This window comes from Crotalus tigris, unplaced genomic scaffold, assembly GCF_016545835.1.
Source record: "Crotalus tigris isolate CLP2741 ecotype Arizona unplaced genomic scaffold, ASM1654583v1 scf7180000024309.744930, whole genome shotgun sequence".
Lineage (NCBI taxonomy): Eukaryota > Metazoa > Chordata > Lepidosauria > Squamata > Viperidae > Crotalus > Crotalus tigris.
The window spans coordinates 451,904-468,390 of record NW_024100481.1 but is presented as its reverse complement, the minus strand read 5'-3'; the positions used below and the strand labels follow the sequence as shown (position 1 = coordinate 468,390).

Genomic DNA, 16,487 nt, shown 5'->3' with positions numbered 1-16,487 from the left:
GCCTGTGGCCACACACCTGGCCAGGCTGCTTATTTGGGAGAAGCATGGCTGCTGGACTGCTGTGAGGTCAACAGCAGAGAGAAGCCCCCCCCCCTTGCCAGGAAGGCCACCCCAGCAGCTCCTGGTGCCAGGGAGCTGAGCACCTCTGGCTCCTGGCTGGGGCCAGCCCTACTTTGAACAGGCCACAGAGGGTGACCTGTTCGGCAGGCCGAGGCTGGAGGGCAGCTCCCCCATTGTCTGCACGAACAAGCAGGCTTCTGTCCCAGCCCGGTTGCCTCTCCATTGTTTTCCCCACAGAAAGCAGGCCTGCTCTCTGGGCCTTGGGGGGTGGGCAGGTCTGAGGGGACGGAGATGGGGGGGGGCACGCTCGCCGCTTTCAGAGAAACTCCAGGTTAGAATTCAAATCGTTTTATTTTTTCTTGTTCCAATATAGTTTTCTTCGTCAAAAAAGCTACACCTTGTAACAACCAGAAAATTTGGCAGCAATAAGGATTTGTGGTAGAAAAAAATGGCAAAAAAGAAATCGAGGGCAGAAGGGGGGGTTCGGGGCAGAGTGGGGACATTAGAAAAAAACAGGAGAAGCGGAGGAAGGAGAGGCCGTGAGCAGGAAAAGTTGGAATAAGCGGCGATCGTGTGCCGGGGTTGGTCCCGCAGTGGCCAGGCCGGGCGCCCCGGGCGGTCGCTGCCATCTTGGACATCCTCACACCGTTCCATCAGTAGTACCACAGATGGGACCAGCAGGCGGGTCAATATTGCGACCGTCGCAAGTGGTTGGCCATCTCGTAACATTTCTTGTTGATGCAGCCGCCGTGGATGCCCTCCTTGCCCATGACGAGCACGATTGCTGCGGGGGGGGGGGAGGGAGAGAGAAGCAGTCAGAGGCAAAGCCAGGCAAGTGGGGGCAAGAGCTTCCTCCCCTTTGCCAAATATGGGATGGGGGGGGGGTTTCAGCGATTGTGGTGGGGGTTAAAGAAATGGGGCGGACGATTAGAAGAAGTCATTTCGTTTAGAGACCTAGACAGATCCAGGCTGTTGGGGGGCAGCTATGGGTCTGGAATGGGGCACTGGTTTAACTAGTTGAAGGCAGTTGAAGAGGGGTGGGCCAAGGGGGTCTGGCCAGCTACAGTGCAAGGGAACATTCTGGGTCAGGATGGCCCATGCTGCTCTGTCCCCCTCCCCCAAGGGCTGGTCTTGAGCCAGATTATGCCCCTTCTGGGGCTGAACAAGGGCTGCCTTATCTGCGGTGGGGGGGCTGGCTGAAGCCACAGCTGTCCACTCCCCTACCCCCCCCAAGTGGCCCAGGAGCCCCTCACAGCTGCCGGGCAGGGAAGGAATGCGGCCCCTCCCAGCGGGGAAAGTTGGGCAGCTGCGAGCGACCTGCCCCTCCCCCTCTCTGACTCACTCTTGTTGGTCATGGCGGCGGTGATGTTGTAGGTGGGGGCCCCGCCGGTGCTCTTTGTCCGCAGGTCCATGGTGCTCTCCCCGTCCATGTGCAGGCTGTCCCGGATGACGGAGCACTTCTGCCCACCCAGCGTCAGCCCGTTCACGAAGAGGTTGCTGCGGTCCTTCCCCACCAGCACGTTCACTTCCGCGGGCTGCAGGAGGGAACCGGGCGGGGCTCAGTCGCCGAGGCTCCGGCCTCCGCCCCGGGCCCCCTGCAATCCGGGGGGCTTAGGGGAGCCCGAGACCCCCAGAGCCTCCAGCCCAGCCGGCCTCCGCCCAAGGCGGCTTGACTTCCTCAGCCAGGCCCTCCCCCGGCCGGAAAGCAGAAGCAGCCCAGACTGGGCGGCGGGCGACGTTTCGGGCCCCAGGAAAGAGCTCCGAAGGCCCGGGAAGCCCCCGGCTCCCCCTAGGGGGGCAGTCCCCCCAGCAGCCCCGGTCCCAGACGGATCGCGGCACCCCCTCCGCCCGGAAGGAGGACCCCCCCCGTCGGAAGCAGCGGCTTCCTGCCTTGCGCTGCCCCAGACTCGCGCCCGACACAAAGCGCCCCTCCGGGCTGCCGAGACAGGAGGCCCGACGGCTGGCAGGCGGACGGCCATTCGGCTTCCCCTCAAGCGGGAAGTGCAAGGCAAAGGGCCGCGCGGAACAGGCCCTCCGGCCCCGAGCGAGTCCGGCTTTGGGCCGGGGTGAGCTCGGCGGGCCTGCTGGGCCTCATCCGGAGAGAGCAAAGGGGGGCGGAGGGGGCGGAAACCCCCCACGTGGAGGGACTTCCCGGAGACGAGGGCCGCTTCCCCTCCCCCCCGCAGCCCTGGGGCAGCCAGGCCGTCCAGCTGTCCGGCCCGGGACCCCCGCCAGGCCCCTCTCCGCGCGGTTGCAAGGCCGGACTCGGGCTGAACCCTCCCCGCTGCCCCCCCCCCCAGGCGGCTCATAGCTCCAGAGTCGCCCGAGAAGCGGAGAACGCGGCGCTTCCGGCCTCCCCTCCCCCTGCGCGCCCTTCCGCTAGGCCGGGTGGAGGAACCTCCCGGCCGCCCTTTCCTCGGCTGGCGCCGCCCGGGGGGAGAGGGCCGCGGGGATCCCCGGCTTCTCCGCCGCCCCGCCGCGCGGAGACCGGAGGCAGGCGCCCCTCGAGGGCCGAGCCGCGGCCTGGGGACGTGGCACCGGGGCGGAGGGAGGGCAGGGCGGGGGCCGGCCGCGAGGAGCCGGCCTCGAGGGCGGCGCGGCCTGGGGCTTTGATTCGCCCCGCCGCCCCGTCCCGGGAAGCGCCCTCCGGGCCCCGCAGGGGAAGCAGCGGAAGCGGCGAGGGGCGCCACATGCCCGCGGGGGGCGGGGCGGAGAGGGGCGCGGCAGGGAAGTCTGCTCACGGGGCGCCTCCCGCCCTCCCCGCGGCCCCCGCCCCGCTCGAACCGCTTCCTCTGGCGCGAAGGCCCGGCCGCCTCCCGCCGCGCAGAGCCGGGCCGGGCCGGGCCGGGCCGGCGCTTCCCGGCAGAGGCGCGGGCGGCGCCGGGCACAAAGGCGGCCCGGCGGAGGCAGCGGAAGAGGAAGCGGACGCCCGCCGGGCCGCTCACCGTGATGCTGGCGAAGGTCTTGCCCGGGGCGGCGGCCCAGACGGAGGGCGCGTCCTTGTAGCCCACGATGGCCGCGTCCTGGCAGGTGTTGTCCGCCATCAGGCTGTCGATGTAGCAGCTCCAGCCGCTCATGGCCGCAGCGACGCGCACACGGCTCGGGCGCCGGAGGAGCGGGGCGAGGCGGCGGAGGCGGGCGCGGGGCCGGGCGGCGGAGGCAGCGGAGGAGGCGCGGGGCCGGCGGGGGTCGCCGCGGGGCTTTCCTGGCGTGCCGAGCGAGGCGTCGGGGAGCAGCTCGGGAGCGGACTGCGCCGAGGACTGGAGGAGGCGAGCGCCCGACCAGGAGGACGAGGAAGGGAGGAGGAAACGGAGGGGAGGGCGGGGCCGCGCAGGCGCTCCTCCCCTTCATTCCTGGCGCTCCCCGGCGCGGGCGAGCGCGGCAACGGGGGGGAGGGGAGAGGGAGGGGGAGAGGGAGGGGGCGCCAGCGTCTCCGAGTACAATGGGGACCCGCAGCCCCCGACCCCCCCCCGCGAGCCCCGACCCCCCTTCACTCGTCCATGAGTCATAGCGGAGCCTTGCCCGGTTCCCCCTCCGGACTGGCGGCGGAGGGGCTAAAGGCCTCAGCTCCGGAAGAGGAGGGGGAGGGGGCCGGGGCGGTCTCGGGCCTGCGAAGGGGGCAGCAAGCCGTCCGGTTCTCCGCGGCCGTGGGCAGCGCGCTGGCCCACGCGTGTCTCCCCTCGCGCACGAGTCAGGGTGACGTCGGAACCGGTTCTCCCGCCCGCCCCATCTCGGTTGCCCGAATGGAAGCGGGGAGGGGGGGTTCCCGGCGTTGGAAAAGGCGCCCGGAGGCTGGAGGCGGCCCCGCCAAAGTTTCACCTTCTCTGTGGGGGGGGGCACCGCCAGAGCCTCCCGCCGGGGGGGGGACGTGTGGGGGGAGCCCCTGGGAGGGTGCAAGAAGCATCCTTTCTGGGGGTCCCTGGCCAGAAAGGCCCACGGCCGGTGTGATCCCTACCACCCACTTTCTCTGGGTCAGCCCCACTTGCGGCTGCCCCTTTCAGCTTTTTGGGGGGGAGCTGAGAAACACGGCTTGGTTGTTGGGGGGGGGGATTGTTTCAACCGGGGTTGTTTCCTCCTCCTCCTCCCAGGGGAACCCCTCCCCAGCCCGTGAGTGGAGGGCACTAGTTGGAGAAGGCTGCTCAGACCCTCAGCTGGGGCAGAAGAACCGCGACAGACAGCTGCTTTGCCACTGCCTGGCTGGTCCTGGCTGACTGGCGAAGGTCCTCCCCACACAATTCGGGGGGCACTTTGCTGCCAGCCTGGAGGCTTTCTTGGAGCCCTGAGTTCATCTGGGTGGCATGTCAAAGGTTGCCTGCAGCCCCTCCGGTCCGCTCTGCTAATCTGGGTGAAGCTTCTGCAGGACCAGAATCCCCGGGTTAGGCCCTCCCGGGACCCAGGCGCCCCACTGCATTATCAGAGGTGTTGAGCCCAGCAACCCCCGTGCCCCCCTCGACTGCCTACCTATCTGAGAAAACCACCATCGGCCATTGGCCCTGCCAGGTCTGCTAGTGGCCTGGGTGGTCCTAACTCCGGCGTGTGCCCTGAGCTGGTTGTTGTTTTGCAGATGTTTGATGACCCAAACTAGGGAACATCCTCAGAGCTAGCATTAACATTCTTTATCACTGATGATGTTACCCTGCTGGGTCATAAAACGTCTGCGGGGGGGGGGGGGGAGACACAGCTCAAAGAGCAGCAAGGGGTTCAACTCTAAGCTACATACGGTCCCCTTTATTGACAGTCTTAACATTACAAGGTGTCCGAACTGGACTTGATCCTGGCTTTATTAAGAAATGGTGACTGAGCAAACTTGGTTAGGGGGAGGCCTGAGTGCAGCCCGGTGTGTTTCTTCTCCGGGTACAAGACGGTTGTGCCCGTCCAGGGAAGAGGGGTGCAACCTCCAAGGGTGAGATCTGGGGTGCAGTTCGGGACTTTTCCACCGAGTCTTGCTGGAAATGAACAAGCAGCGTTCACAAAATGTTGCCTCCTAGATAAAAACCACAAGTTGCTGCACTCTGGCTGTGTTAGAGGCACACTTCCGTTTAGCTGCTTGGCTTCGGAGCAGCATTTCAAAATGCCAAAACCCAACAGCCCCCCCACTGGAGGCGAACGTGGAGACACCCCTTCCTGCGGGCAGAAGCCCTTCAATCTGCTGATACCCATTTGCCAGCTGGAGAAGGGCACGGTGGGCACTCAGGCGGTGGTAGCAGGAAAGAGGCCGACTCTGCCCCTCTCTGGCTGCCAGGCTGGCCCCACTGCCGGCTGACAGCCCCATTCCCCAGCCGGCTGATGCGTGGATGCCCGGGTTCAAATCCTGGTGTTTGGTGGGGCTGCGGGGGGCTGGCCTCCGTGCTGGAAAAGGGGGGAGGGAGGAGGGGACCAGGAAGCGGACTGGGGTCTGGGGGTTATGGGGACCCCAGAAGAGTAGCTGCAACTGCTGCAGTGGTGTCCTAGCAATGGGGGGGCAAGGGCTGAGATGTCACAATGGGGGCTAGGATGGGGGCACAGCTGATCCTGGGAGGCTTCACGTGCAGGTCTCAAGGGCTGCTGGGAGGGGCAGCCGAAAAGGGGAAGAAGAGTGGAAGGGCCAAGGACCACAAAGCCCACACGTGAGTGTTGCAAGGGACCGGACGGAGCCTCGGAAGGGCCCAAAGAACAGGAACAAATCCCCAGGTCAGCCTCCAAAGCGATTCCTTCTAGAAAGTGCCAGGCTCTGAATCACGCAGGAACTTTTGACATGCCTGTGGTTGGTTTGCTTAGAAGAGCCGGCGGGAGTGGGTGGGCATTGGCACCGAGCCAGGGGCTGCCTGCCTGGCCCTTCAGTCTTAAGGGCACGTGGAGCCCCTGCTCGCGAGGCACAGTGGCAGCCAGCAGGCCTTTAACAGCCCAAAATAAATTAATGCAGCTCTTTTTAACCGAAGAAAGGAAGCCAAAAGCGAAAATCCAACACGAAGTAAGAGGGAGACAAAGGAGCACAAACAGCAGCTCGAGCAGGGAGCATTAATTACATGTTCAGTTTTGGAAATTCCCTACCGCTTCTCTGTCCTCGGATTTTAGGCACATGGGGAACGGTCACCAAACTAAGTTTCAGTAGCCGCATACAGAAGGGGGGGTGAGATGCACCCCAAAGCTTGCAACCTAGAAGCGCCCAAGGGGGGATTTGACCCAGGCAGGCGATGCCAGGGCAGAGGCTGCATCGCCCCACGCAGGAGCTGAATGGCTGGGCAAGGGGCTTTGCTGGTGCGGCAGTGGCTGCCCCCTAGCGGTGGATGCGGGGCAGTGTGACGGTGCCGGGAAGGACGGGGGGGGGTCTCCCGGGGCACTTTGCTCCTCCCACGCCTGGGCAGCATCTGCATCTGGTTCTTTTCCAGATGTCGGAGGCTCAGCGACTTTTTGGGTAATGCCTGAGAGGGTCGGGCACAGGGTGGGCTTGGCTTCTTCCCCGTTGCTTGCCCCGTCTTGCCCTCCTGACTGGGGCTGCCCTGGTTGAGCTGGCTAGGTCAGCCAGTGGGGCTTTCTTCAGCTGCAGAGGTGGGGGGAGACTCTCCCTCTGGCCACCCCCCCCCCGGCTCTGCCAGGCCCACCCCAAGTTAGCACCAAAGTCACCCCCAGTTGCAGGGGCAGGGGCCACGGAACAACGCGCTGCCCACTGAGGACACTGATGGCTGTCCGTCAACTTTCACCAAACCAGCTGGATGCCGGGGGGGGGGGGTTTTATAAGAATTAACATTTATTTTATTTAACTCGTTTTTGAAAGCAGCCCAGTCTTAAAAGGTCTCAAACAGTTCCATTCATGTGAGATAACACAATTTGAAAAAGCTGAAATAAAACATGTAACGACGTTGCACTCGTAAGCGAAGGCCTCTCGTAATGGAATCGTCCTGCTCTGTCTTGGCCCCCTTCGGCCTCTTTTGAGTGGGGGGGCTGAGGAGAGAAGATCCCCACGGATCTCAGCTGTGTCCGGAGGTCACAGGGGATGCCCACCAAGGGGGAGGGTCGCTTGATGGGGAGGCGTGAAAGGGGCCCTGGCCTTTTTGTCAAGACTAAGCTGAACAGGTGCCAGCAGGGACAGGCAGCTGCTCAACAGGGCGATGCTCTCCGGGCACAATAAGAGGAATACAGACCCATGAGATCCACTCCCAATCTGCAATTCTGCAATTTGGCCAGAGCATTGCAAATTTGCCCATCCCAATCCAGAGGACCCCCCAAATGCCCCCCCAGGAGTAGCTTCAGACGAAGCCCTTCAAGTAGGGGGCGGAGCCACCCGCCCCCCCATGCTTTTCCCCTGCCCCTCCCTTTCCTTTGCCTTCCACGAAGGGCGCCTTCGGTTCTCTGCCCCGGACAGGCGGAAACGCGGCCGGTGCAGCTCCCCCCTCCGTCTACCGGCCCCCCGGCTGTCCCCATCCGCGAGGGGGGGGGCATTCCGGGCTGAAAGCTGAGCGGCCGCGGGCTCCTCAAGTTGCCGCCTGTCCTTTCGGCGGCTGCTTGGAGGGACCCGGCGACCTTTAGCGGGGCTAAATTTAGGCCAAGACGCTGGCCGGGCGCCCAGGGACCGGCGCGAAGTGGCTGGACGGCAGCGGCCCTCCGAGGAGCCCCCGGCCCGGCCGAGGCAGCCGCCCTTGCTCCGCCGCGCTGCCGCCTCCCCGACGCCCGCGGGCCTCGGCTGAGCCCCGGCAGTGCCGGGGCGGGCAAGGCGGGCTGCTCCGCCCGGGCTGCTCGGGAGGCGGCCGCCTCCGGGCACGGGAGCCTCGCCCGGCCTTTGGCCGCCGCGGCCCGCCGGCCCTTTGCCGATGGTCCCTAAGCCTTGGCCGCGGGGGCGGGCCTGGCGGAGCACATAAAGGCCGCCGGTCGGTCCCCGTCGCCCCCGCCACTGCCAGCAGCTCCGGTGCAGCCAGCCCCGATCCCGCGCAAGTGAGCCCACGGAGCAGGGCGGGGGGGGGGCGAGGAGGGGCAGCTCTGCAGCCAGCAGCCGTCGGCTGCCCTGCGGTCTCTCCAGCGGGGGGGGGTGAATAGCTGGACAGGGACCGGCCCCCACCTCTGTTCTGCGGGTGGGAGGGGGCGAGCGTAATTCCTGGCTGGGCGGACGTCATTTGGGAGCCACCCAGAGAAAGCCCCCCCCCGTCCTTGGATCCCCGTTTCTGGCCTCTGCAGGGTGTGGGTCAGCCTGCAGGTCCTCCACATCCCCCAGTGGGGCCTTTCCAGGACCCCCTCCTCCTTTGAGCCACCACAGAGACTCTCCTTGGGACCAGCAGCTGACCCTGGGGGTCTCACCGGGCTGGGCAGGAGGAGAAGCTATTAGTCCTGGCAGCTGTGCCCTTCCGTCCACCCCCCCAGACCACCAGCCACCCATCGGCAGAAGCACCGAGGCTCTGCAGAAACGGGGGTGGGTGGGCAGTTGAAGGGGCTCAGTTGAAGGGGCTCGCCCCGCACTCATGCGCCCCCTCGCCCCACAGGATGTCGATCCAGAAGATCCATGCCCGTGAAATCCTCGACTCCCGGGGGAACCCGACGGTCGAGGTGGACCTTCACACGGCCAAAGGTAACGGAAGGGCCAGGGAGGAGGCGTGGCTGCCCCCCCCTTGCAACAGGTGGGCCGGGGGCCTGCTCACCCCGTCTCTCTTGGACAGGTCGCTTCCGGGCTGCGGTGCCCAGCGGGGCTTCCACCGGCATCTATGAAGCCCTGGAGCTGCGGGATGGAGACAAAGCCAGGTACCTGGGCAAAGGTAAGGGGGGGAACGGGAAGGGGCGAGGTTCCCCTCTCCAAAGCTTCTGTGGGGCTGGGCAGCCTCCCATCCTTGGGGAAAACGAATGCAGGGAGACGGGCAGAGGAAGGAAGAAGGGAACTGCGCCTCTGACAGGATGAAGCTGCCCTTATCAGGGGAGGCAGAAGGAAGACTGGGGGGGGGGTTGGTGCCCCCTTGGTGGGCATCCCCTGCCTGTTCTCCCTGGCAGAAACAGTGTTTGCCCTCCCTCTGCATGGCCCTCCTGCATGCTCCTGGGGGGCAGTCTCTCCTGCTGACACCCCCTCCCCTTAATGCTGGTGGCTTGTCTCCCAGGGGTGTTGAAGGCCGTGGAGCACATCAACAAGACAATCGCCCCAGCCCTGATTGAGAAGGTGAGTCGGGGGGGGGGGAGGAACCATGCCAGTCTTGGGCAGTAGCCCTGCTTGGGTGGGGTGGGGGTTCCTGGAGCGTGCCCCCAAGACTCTGCTGCCTCCCTCCAAGGCCTCAGGTGCTCAGGGGCTTGGCTCCCCAGCTGTTCTAAAGAAGTGGCCCCCCCTCAGAGCTGCCCTTGCTGATTGGGGGGGCGGGGAGCACCCTGGAGCAGAATCTTTCTGGACGGGCTCTTTGTTTTCCACTGTGACTGGGGGGGGGGGAGGAGGAACGCTGCAGGGTTACAGACACCCCGGAAGGACCTTTTCGCTAAATTTTATGGACAAAATAGGGATCATCTGTTTTTGTGGCTCCACATTGGATTGTTTCTGGAAGATAATCCATTTTTCTTTCCCTGGTAGAAAATTAGCGTTGTTGAGCAGGAAAAGATCGACCGGGTCATGATTGAATTGGACGGAACGGAGAACAAATGTAAGCATAGCCCCCCCCTCGCCCCCCCACCCAGCAGCAGCGGAGCCTCACTTGAGAGGCTGGGCTGGGCTCACCTCTGGCCCTTTTGCCTTCACAGCCAAGTTTGGGGCCAATGCCATCCTGGGGGTCTCCCTTGCCGTGTGCAAGGCTGGGGCGGCTGAGAAAGGGGTCCCCCTCTACCGCCACATCGCGGACCTTGCTGGGAACAAGGAGCTGATCCTTCCGGTGCCGGTGAGTGGCCCAGCCAGGCGGGGGAAGGGGGGCTCCTGCAAGACCTGAGCTTCCCGGGGTCTCTCTGGGGTGGGAGGGCTTCACAGGAGCTCTTCCGTGGAAAGACCGAGGGGTCAGCACCTGCTTCCTTTCCCCCCCCCCACCTGCCAGGCTTTCAACGTGATCAACGGGGGCTCCCACGCCGGGAACAAGCTGGCCATGCAGGAGTTCATGATCTTGCCGGTGGGGGCCAGCACCTTCAAGGAGGCCATGCGGGTGGGGGCTGAGGTCTACCACAATCTGAAAGCTGTGATCAAGAACAAGTACGGGAAGGACGCCACCAATGTGGGGGACGAAGGCGGCTTCGCCCCCAACATCCTGGAGAACAATGAAGGTGAGGGGGCTGCAGAGGGAGGGGCTGCGTGGAGGCAGGCGCTCCCCCCTCTCGGACAGGCTGCTGTCAGCTGGACGCTGCTGCCACCTCCGTCCCCAAGGATTGTGTTTCACACGCCCCCCCACCCCTCGACCTTTGCGTGCCAGAGTGGAATTACCTCGTGGGCTGTAACTGGAGCCTTGGTGGGGTGGGGCTGCAAGATGCAGGGGGGGGGAGATGTCCAAGAGAGGGTCAAGTGGGCCAGCCCCCTGCCTCTCTCCTGCCCTTTCATCTGAGGGGCACGTAGAAAAGATTTCACCCCTAAAACAAGTTCCCTAAAAGCAAATCATGTTTTGTAACATTACAAGAAAGTTAATTTGTAAAAATAAGCCACATTCCATTAGAAAAAGTCTAATGTAATCCAGGTGTGCAACTTTCAAGATCAGTGGCTGGGGAATTCTGGGAGTTGAAATCCACAAGCCTTAGGATTGCACACCCCTGATTTAAACAATCAAAATTAGGAAAACCTTCACCGGAGCAGAGTAGGTGGAGAAAGAGGAAGTCCATTTTCCCGCTGGGTTTCAATTAGGGTGACAGAATCCTAGAGCTGGTAGGGTTCCCAGAGGTCATGAAGTCCACCCCACTGTATAGCAGGGATTCAGCTGAAAGCATCCCTGACAGCCTCCGGTGGGCACATCCTGAAGGGGATTAAATCTCCCCCATCATGGAATCACCATCATCATCTCCAGAATGAGGGAAACCCCCCCACACACACACAAACAGTCTTGAATAGACCAGCTCTGTCTGTCCTCAATTCCGTCAGCCCTTTTTCATCTTGCTAAGCCAAACGTCCGGAGATACTTTGTCGAAGGCTTTGCTCAAAACAAGATGGGCTGTGCCAGCAACATCTCCACCCTCTAGGGAGGAGGTCCCAGTCACAAGGAATTAGGAAAGGTCACCCTGCCTGCCACAGTTGCCCTTGGCAAACCCTGCTCCCCTAGCCGATGCTGGAGCAGCTGACCAATGCCCAGAGCCCCCCCCCTGCCTCTTGGAGACTTGCTATCCCTGGGACTCTGGGGCTCCCCTGCTCCCCAGGGTGCCGTGAGCAAGTTCTTGGCGCCTCGGGTGCAACTAATCCGGTCCTGGAAAGCTGAACTCTTTTCAAGCCTTTATGCCCCGATCCTCTTTCCGCTCAGCTGTGGCCCTTGAGGGGAGGGAAACGCCACCCTGGGGCTGGAAGAATTGACCGGCTCTGCCTTGGCTTTGCTCCCCCTTAGCGCTGGGCTCGTCTCCCCCAGATATTCAGTACAGCCCTTGATCTTGTTCCTGTTTGCTTTGGGGGAAGCTACCTTAGGCAAAGCACAAGCAAATGAGCCATCCAAGGCATGAACAGGGCACACGCACACATGCAAACACACATCCTTGTTGCTCTCCATGCCGCTCTGCGCTTGCTTCCTCCAGATCTCTCCCCCCCCCTTCTGTGGGCCTCTTTGGCACCATCTAGCCGGGGTTGTTCTCCCCTTTCCTGCCCGCCTGTTCACACACACCCTGTGCAACTCAATCTTCACACTTTCCAGCGATCAAATCCCTTCAAAGTGTTTCTCTCCTGACATTTTGGAGGCAGTCCACATTCCTCCGGGGCGGCGGAATTCCTGCCCTGTCCGCCCCTAAGAAGCCCCCCCCCCCGCCTGGCTGGACATTCTCGGGTTTAACTTCCACTTAACAAGGGGGGAGCCTTCTCTTCCGCAGAATAATCTTTGCTTCTGTTCAAACACACAATCCGACTCCTCAACCAACAACACAGCACCTACATACAAAAGCAGGTAATCACATTTTGAGAGGACACGTCTTTAATATCAGCAGCACACAACGGTCCCTCACGAATTTACTGACACCGCTGCAAAACCACCAAGAGCCCGTGGCACCTCCTTGCCCATTTCTCCCTGGCAGCCACCAACTCGCCCCCTTCCTTTGGGTTCCTTCCTCCTGTCCCTTTGCCCCCCCCCAGTTTGCCCTCCCCAAAAGGCTCTCCAGGCATCCAGAGCGGCTGCTCGTTCTTCCTCCCTTGTTTGTTCCTCACATGCAAATCATTCCCGTTCATCCTCCTTCTTTCGCCACATGGAAATACGGGCCTAACCCTCCTATTTCAAAAACCAACTGACTTTTTGCCTCTTGGAAGGTGGGCCCTCTGAGCTCAGACTTCCTCTCACAGACGTTTCGTCACCACACTAAGGAACTTCATCAGGGCACCGATACGTTAGCTAGTTCGGGTAAAGACACGTCTGCAAGGAAGCAGCTCAAGGAGGACCCCCGACTCGGCCTCTTTCCGGAATGCAGCCATCGGCAGAAAGGCAGCAGCCGGCTAGCCTGAATTGCACAGACAGGCCAGGGGGTCCTCCGATCCAGAGCCCCCCCTTTGCTCATAGTGGGAGGGGCTTCTTTTGCTGAGCCACCGGCTTCCCCTCCCCCCCTGCAGCCCTGGAGCTGCTCAAGAGCGCCATCGAGAAGGCCGGCTACCCGGACAAAATCGTCATCGGGATGGACGTGGCCGCCTCCGAGTTCTTCCGCAAAGGCAAATACGACCTGGACTTCAAGTCTCCCGACGACCCCAACCGCTACATCTCTGGGGAGAAGCTGGGGGAGCTTTACCAGAGCTTCATCAAGAACTACCCAGGTGAGGAGGGGGCTCTTTTTTGGGGCGCTGGGCCTGTCAGTGTGTTGGGGGGGCGACTCCCCGACACACTTGGGACTCCTCGTTGCAGTGGTCTCCATCGAGGACCCCTTCGACCAGGACGACTGGGAGACCTGGAAGAAGTTCCTGACTCAGGTGGAGATCCAGATTGTGGGGGACGACCTGACCGTGACCAACCCCAAGCGGATCCAGCAGGCGGTGGAGCAGAAGGCCTGCAACTGCCTCCTCCTCAAGGTCAACCAGATCGGCTCTGTCACCGAGTCCATCCAGGCGTGAGTCGCTCGCTGGTGTGGTGGGCGGGGGACAGGGGGAGACGGGCTGAAGGCTCGGTCCCCTGGGCGGGCAATGGGGATGGGGGGGTCCTCTCCTGGGGGACCTCTGCCTGCTTTAAGAGCTTCCTTCTCTCGGCTTCCAGCTGCAAGCTGGCCCAGAGCAACGGCTGGGGGGTCATGGTGAGCCACCGCTCTGGGGAGACCGAGGACACCTTCATCGCCGACCTGGTGGTGGGGCTCTGCACTGGGCAGGTGAGAGACCAGCCGCCCCTCCTCCCTCTCCCTCCAGCCCCCTGGGGAACTCGGCCTCCCCCTAAGTGACCCCTCCTTTTGCAGATCAAAACCGGGGCCCCCTGCCGCTCGGAGCGCCTGGCCAAGTACAACCAGCTGATGAGGTGAGGAGAGCAGACTCCCCCCCCCCAACGCCACCCTATCCTCTTCGGGGTGTGTGTTTTGTGTGTGTGCGTGTGTCTGCTGCCAATGACCGGCGGCCTCTCTGCCTTCCCACAGGATCGAGGAAGAGCTGGGTGACAAAGCACAGTTTGCTGGGCGCAAATTCCGGCACCCGCTCGCCAAGTGAGAGCTCCAGGCTGAGAGGAACCTCCCGCCTGCCGGCCAAAACGGATCCCAACCCCAGTGGGGGCCTTCGAGGCCTCGTCTCTGTCTCTTATCACCTCCAGAAGATCTGTGGAATCGCCCCAACTCCACCCTGGGGGGCTGAATAGAAAGGCTGCTGTGCCAACTACTTTGCACGTTGTGTGTCGTTCTTGAGAAAAGCTGACCAGGCTCTCTCTCTCTCCCTTCACCCCCCACCACTGTGCCCGCTTTCCTGGCATGTGTCTCAGACCTGCCTAAGGGCCCCACGTCCACCAAGCCGAGCTCGGAATCCCCACTGTGAGCAGGGCAGCTAAGCCAGACCCACAGCCCAGTTCCTGCCTCCCTCAGCCCCACCCCACGGTGCACAGCACCCACTGCCTAATTCGAAGGGGCTTGGCTATCCACTCATTTCGAGGTACAATGTGGGACCTCAGCCGGTTTTTCTTACCTGTGCAAATGAAAGTACAAAATCTCATCCCTTCGTCCCAAAGAATTGGAGGCAAGCGCAGGGCAGCACTGACAGGAAGAGTTTAATGGGACGTGTACAGGACACCCCTCCAGAGGTTACAACCAGCCTTCTGGGCCACCATCTCCCAAAACAAACCGGGGGGGGGGGGAAAGGAAGGAATAAAAACCCAGCGTTATTTACAGACCTGCTGAAGTCACTCAGAGACCAGCAAGGAAAGAAGTCCCCAATGCCTGCCCTGCCCCAGAGGAAGCCAAGCGGCCTCCCCATTTACTGGCTGGCCTGTTTCCTCCCAACGTCCAACTGAGCTGGGAACACCCAACAATGGGGTGCTTGGCCAACCGGGAGGGGGGGGGGAGACCTGATGGTAACCCTAAGCTCTGGAAGAAAGGAGGGACAGGAGGCGATTCTGCCTGAAGGGCAGAGGTCAGCCCCAAAGATGGGGGCGGGATGGAAGTGGGAGAATTTGGGTGGCAGAGCTGAGGGGGCTGCAGCCCTACAACTAAGCCAGACGGGGACTCCTTCCGTGGCTCAAAAGCGACATGCTACGCTGGAAAAGTGAGCTGAATCAGCAGAAAAAGAAAACAACTGTGGGGGGGGGATACATATTCACACAAACAACACCCCCCGCCCCGTGGGTACATCTGTTGAAACCTTTCCTCGTTTGGCTAACAGCCTTTAAAATGCCTTTTTTTACCGCATTAAAAAGCAGTTCTAAGTAAAACTTCGATACTCGAGGGGGGGAGGGAGAGGGAGGAAGAGTCCGCCAGTCCCCACCGGATCCCCCCCCCACGACAGGAGCAGCCTTGGGGCGGCCCACAAGCCGGGCCGGAGGGGGCGGCAGGGCCCCCCCTAGGAGCTCTTGGCCTCCTCCTCGCTCTGGCGCAGCCGCTTCTTGGCCCGGATCTCGTTCATGGCCTCCTCGATGGAGCGCGTGTCCCGCTTGTTGGCCACCGGCACTGCAGGGGGGCAGGAGGGGAGGGTTAGGCCGCCCAGAGGGGCTCAGCTACCCCGCGGCGGCCCCGCCCCGCCCCCCTCCCGCGCTCACCACAGCCGTAGGCCTTGTTGGCCTCCATGGCCTGGGCCGCGTCCTTGGCGGCCACCCGGCCGATCAGGTGGCTGTACTTGTCCTTGTAGTCGCTCGGGGGGGTCACCTCGGCCGGCCCGCGCAGCGCCTCTTCCGCCGCCCGCCGCGCCGCCGCTTCCTGGGGAGCAACGGGGGGGAGAGAGCAGCCGCCCGCTCAGACGCCGGCCGGGCCCTTAAGAAGGCAGCCCCGCCCCCTCCCCTTAAGAAGCAGGCAGCCCCCTCCCCGCTGCCCGCTCCCACCTTGGCCCGGCGCCGCTCCTCGGCCTGCCGGGGGTCCCAGTCCTCCCCGCGGCGGTAGGCCTCCAGCTCCTCATCGCAGGGCGCGAACTCCTGGGGGGGAAGGGGAGAGGCCGGTCAGGCAGGGCGGGGAGTGCACGCGGGGGGGAAGGGGAGGAGAGGGGGGAGGGGTCCCTTGCCTTCTTGAAGAGCATCACGTAGCGCGAGTCCTCGTCGTCGCCGAAGGAGAAGGACGCCAGCCCGGCCACCTCCGCCACGTCGTGCCTGCGCAAAGCCCTCCGGGGGGTCAGCCGGGCAGCCCATCGGGAGGACGCCCCCCCTTCCTCGCCCTGCGTCCCCCCTGCCCGCCCCCCCCACTCACAGGATGCTGCGCTCGATCTTGCTCATGGGGCGGAAGCGGCGGCGGGGCTCGGCGCTCTCCTGCAGGAAGGCCGACACCTCCCGCTCCATCTGCGGGGGGGAGGCAGGGGAGAAGCGCCGTCAGCCGGGAAGCCCCCCAACCCAGCCGGCCAGCCAGCCCCCCGGGGAGGGAGACGGACCCTCTTGCGGAAGGCGGCCTTCTGGCGCTTCTCCTGCTCCTGCAGCGTCCGCAGCCGCGCGCTCTGCTCTGCGGGGAGAAAAGGCCGGGCGGCGGCGGGGGCGTCTCAGTGCGGGGGAGGGGGCGACCCGGCCCTCCGCCCCCTCCCGCCAGAGAGCCCCCCCCCGGCCCCGCCCTACCCACCTCTGGCGCGCCGGGCCTCGCGGTCGTCCAGCCCGGGCGGCGGCTCCATGGAGCTCAGGATCGAGCCCAGCAGGTCCGCCATCTTCGCCGCCGCCCTCGGCCCCGCCCACTGCGCGGCGCTGCCGGTGACGTCACCGCGCCGGAAGGCCGCTCTTCCTCTTCGTTCCGGCGCGGACCACACTTCCCGGCGT

At 63.6% G+C, this 16,487-nt stretch overlaps 3 protein-coding genes across 4 annotated transcripts; 1 reads left to right on the top strand and 2 right to left on the bottom strand.

The window, feature by feature from the left end:
- Nucleotides 1–392: 392 nt before the first annotated feature.
- Nucleotides 393–3,364, bottom strand: PFN1 (profilin 1). Its single transcript, XM_039324787.1, has 3 exons — nt 3,006–3,364; nt 1,403–1,595; nt 393–844 (listed from the first exon to the last, which is right to left on the bottom strand). The coding sequence occupies exons 1-3, from the start codon at nt 3,135–3,137 to the stop codon at nt 747–749; spliced, it is 423 nt and encodes a 140-aa protein (XP_039180721.1). The 5' UTR covers nt 3,138–3,364; the 3' UTR covers nt 393–746.
- Nucleotides 3,365–7,892: 4,528 nt separating this feature from the next.
- ENO3 (enolase 3) lies at nt 7,893–13,940 on the top strand. Of its 2 annotated transcripts, none has more exons than XM_039324781.1 (12): nt 7,893–7,968; nt 8,511–8,596; nt 8,685–8,780; nt 9,114–9,172; nt 9,572–9,641; nt 9,739–9,872; nt 10,023–10,245; nt 12,701–12,898; nt 12,987–13,188; nt 13,332–13,440; nt 13,525–13,583; nt 13,699–13,940. In XM_039324781.1, the coding sequence occupies exons 2-12, from the start codon at nt 8,512–8,514 to the stop codon at nt 13,766–13,768; spliced, it is 1,305 nt and encodes a 434-aa protein (XP_039180715.1). In that variant the 5' UTR covers nt 7,893–7,968; nt 8,511; the 3' UTR covers nt 13,769–13,940. The 2 variants fall into 2 exon arrangements, with proteins under 2 accessions (XP_039180715.1, XP_039180716.1); XM_039324782.1 differs by lacking the exon at nt 7,893–7,968 and adding an exon at nt 8,373–8,377.
- A 1,022-nt stretch (nt 13,941–14,962) lies between these two features.
- SPAG7 (sperm associated antigen 7) lies at nt 14,963–16,484 on the bottom strand. Its single transcript, XM_039324783.1, has 7 exons — nt 16,297–16,484; nt 16,115–16,182; nt 15,937–16,025; nt 15,755–15,839; nt 15,579–15,668; nt 15,300–15,456; nt 14,963–15,210 (listed from the first exon to the last, which is right to left on the bottom strand). The coding sequence occupies exons 1-7, from the start codon at nt 16,376–16,378 to the stop codon at nt 15,104–15,106; spliced, it is 678 nt and encodes a 225-aa protein (XP_039180717.1). The 5' UTR covers nt 16,379–16,484; the 3' UTR covers nt 14,963–15,103.
- Nucleotides 16,485–16,487: the final 3 nt, after the last annotated feature.

Bases quoted from the DNA above. Each gene is read 5' to 3' on its own strand.
- PFN1 (XM_039324787.1), bottom strand. From the start codon at position 3,137: ATGAGCGGCTGGAGCTGCTACATCGACAGCCTGATGGCGGACAACACC. The intron at 1,596-3,005 runs GTGAGCGGCCCG...TCCCTCCTGCAG, and splicing joins AGACCTTCGCCAGCATCACG to CCCGCGGAAGTGAACGTGCT. The intron at 845-1,402 runs GTGAGTCAGAGA...CCCCCCCCGCAG, and splicing joins CGCCGCCATGACCAACAAGA to CAATCGTGCTCGTCATGGGC.
- ENO3 (XM_039324781.1), top strand. From the start codon at position 8,512: ATGTCGATCCAGAAGATCCATGCCCGTGAAATCCTCGACTCCCGGGGG. The intron at 8,597-8,684 runs GTAACGGAAGGG...TCTCTTGGACAG, and splicing joins GGACCTTCACACGGCCAAAG to GTCGCTTCCGGGCTGCGGTG. The intron at 13,189-13,331 runs GTGAGTCGCTCG...CTCGGCTTCCAG, and splicing joins GTCACCGAGTCCATCCAGGC to CTGCAAGCTGGCCCAGAGCA.
- SPAG7 (XM_039324783.1), bottom strand. From the start codon at position 16,378: ATGGCGGACCTGCTGGGCTCGATCCTGAGCTCCATGGAGCCGCCGCCC. The intron at 16,026-16,114 runs GTCCGTCTCCCT...TCCCCCCCGCAG, and splicing joins AGGCCGCCTTCCGCAAGAGG to ATGGAGCGGGAGGTGTCGGC. The intron at 15,840-15,936 runs GTGAGTGGGGGG...GGCTTTGCGCAG, and splicing joins AAGATCGAGCGCAGCATCCT to GCACGACGTGGCGGAGGTGG.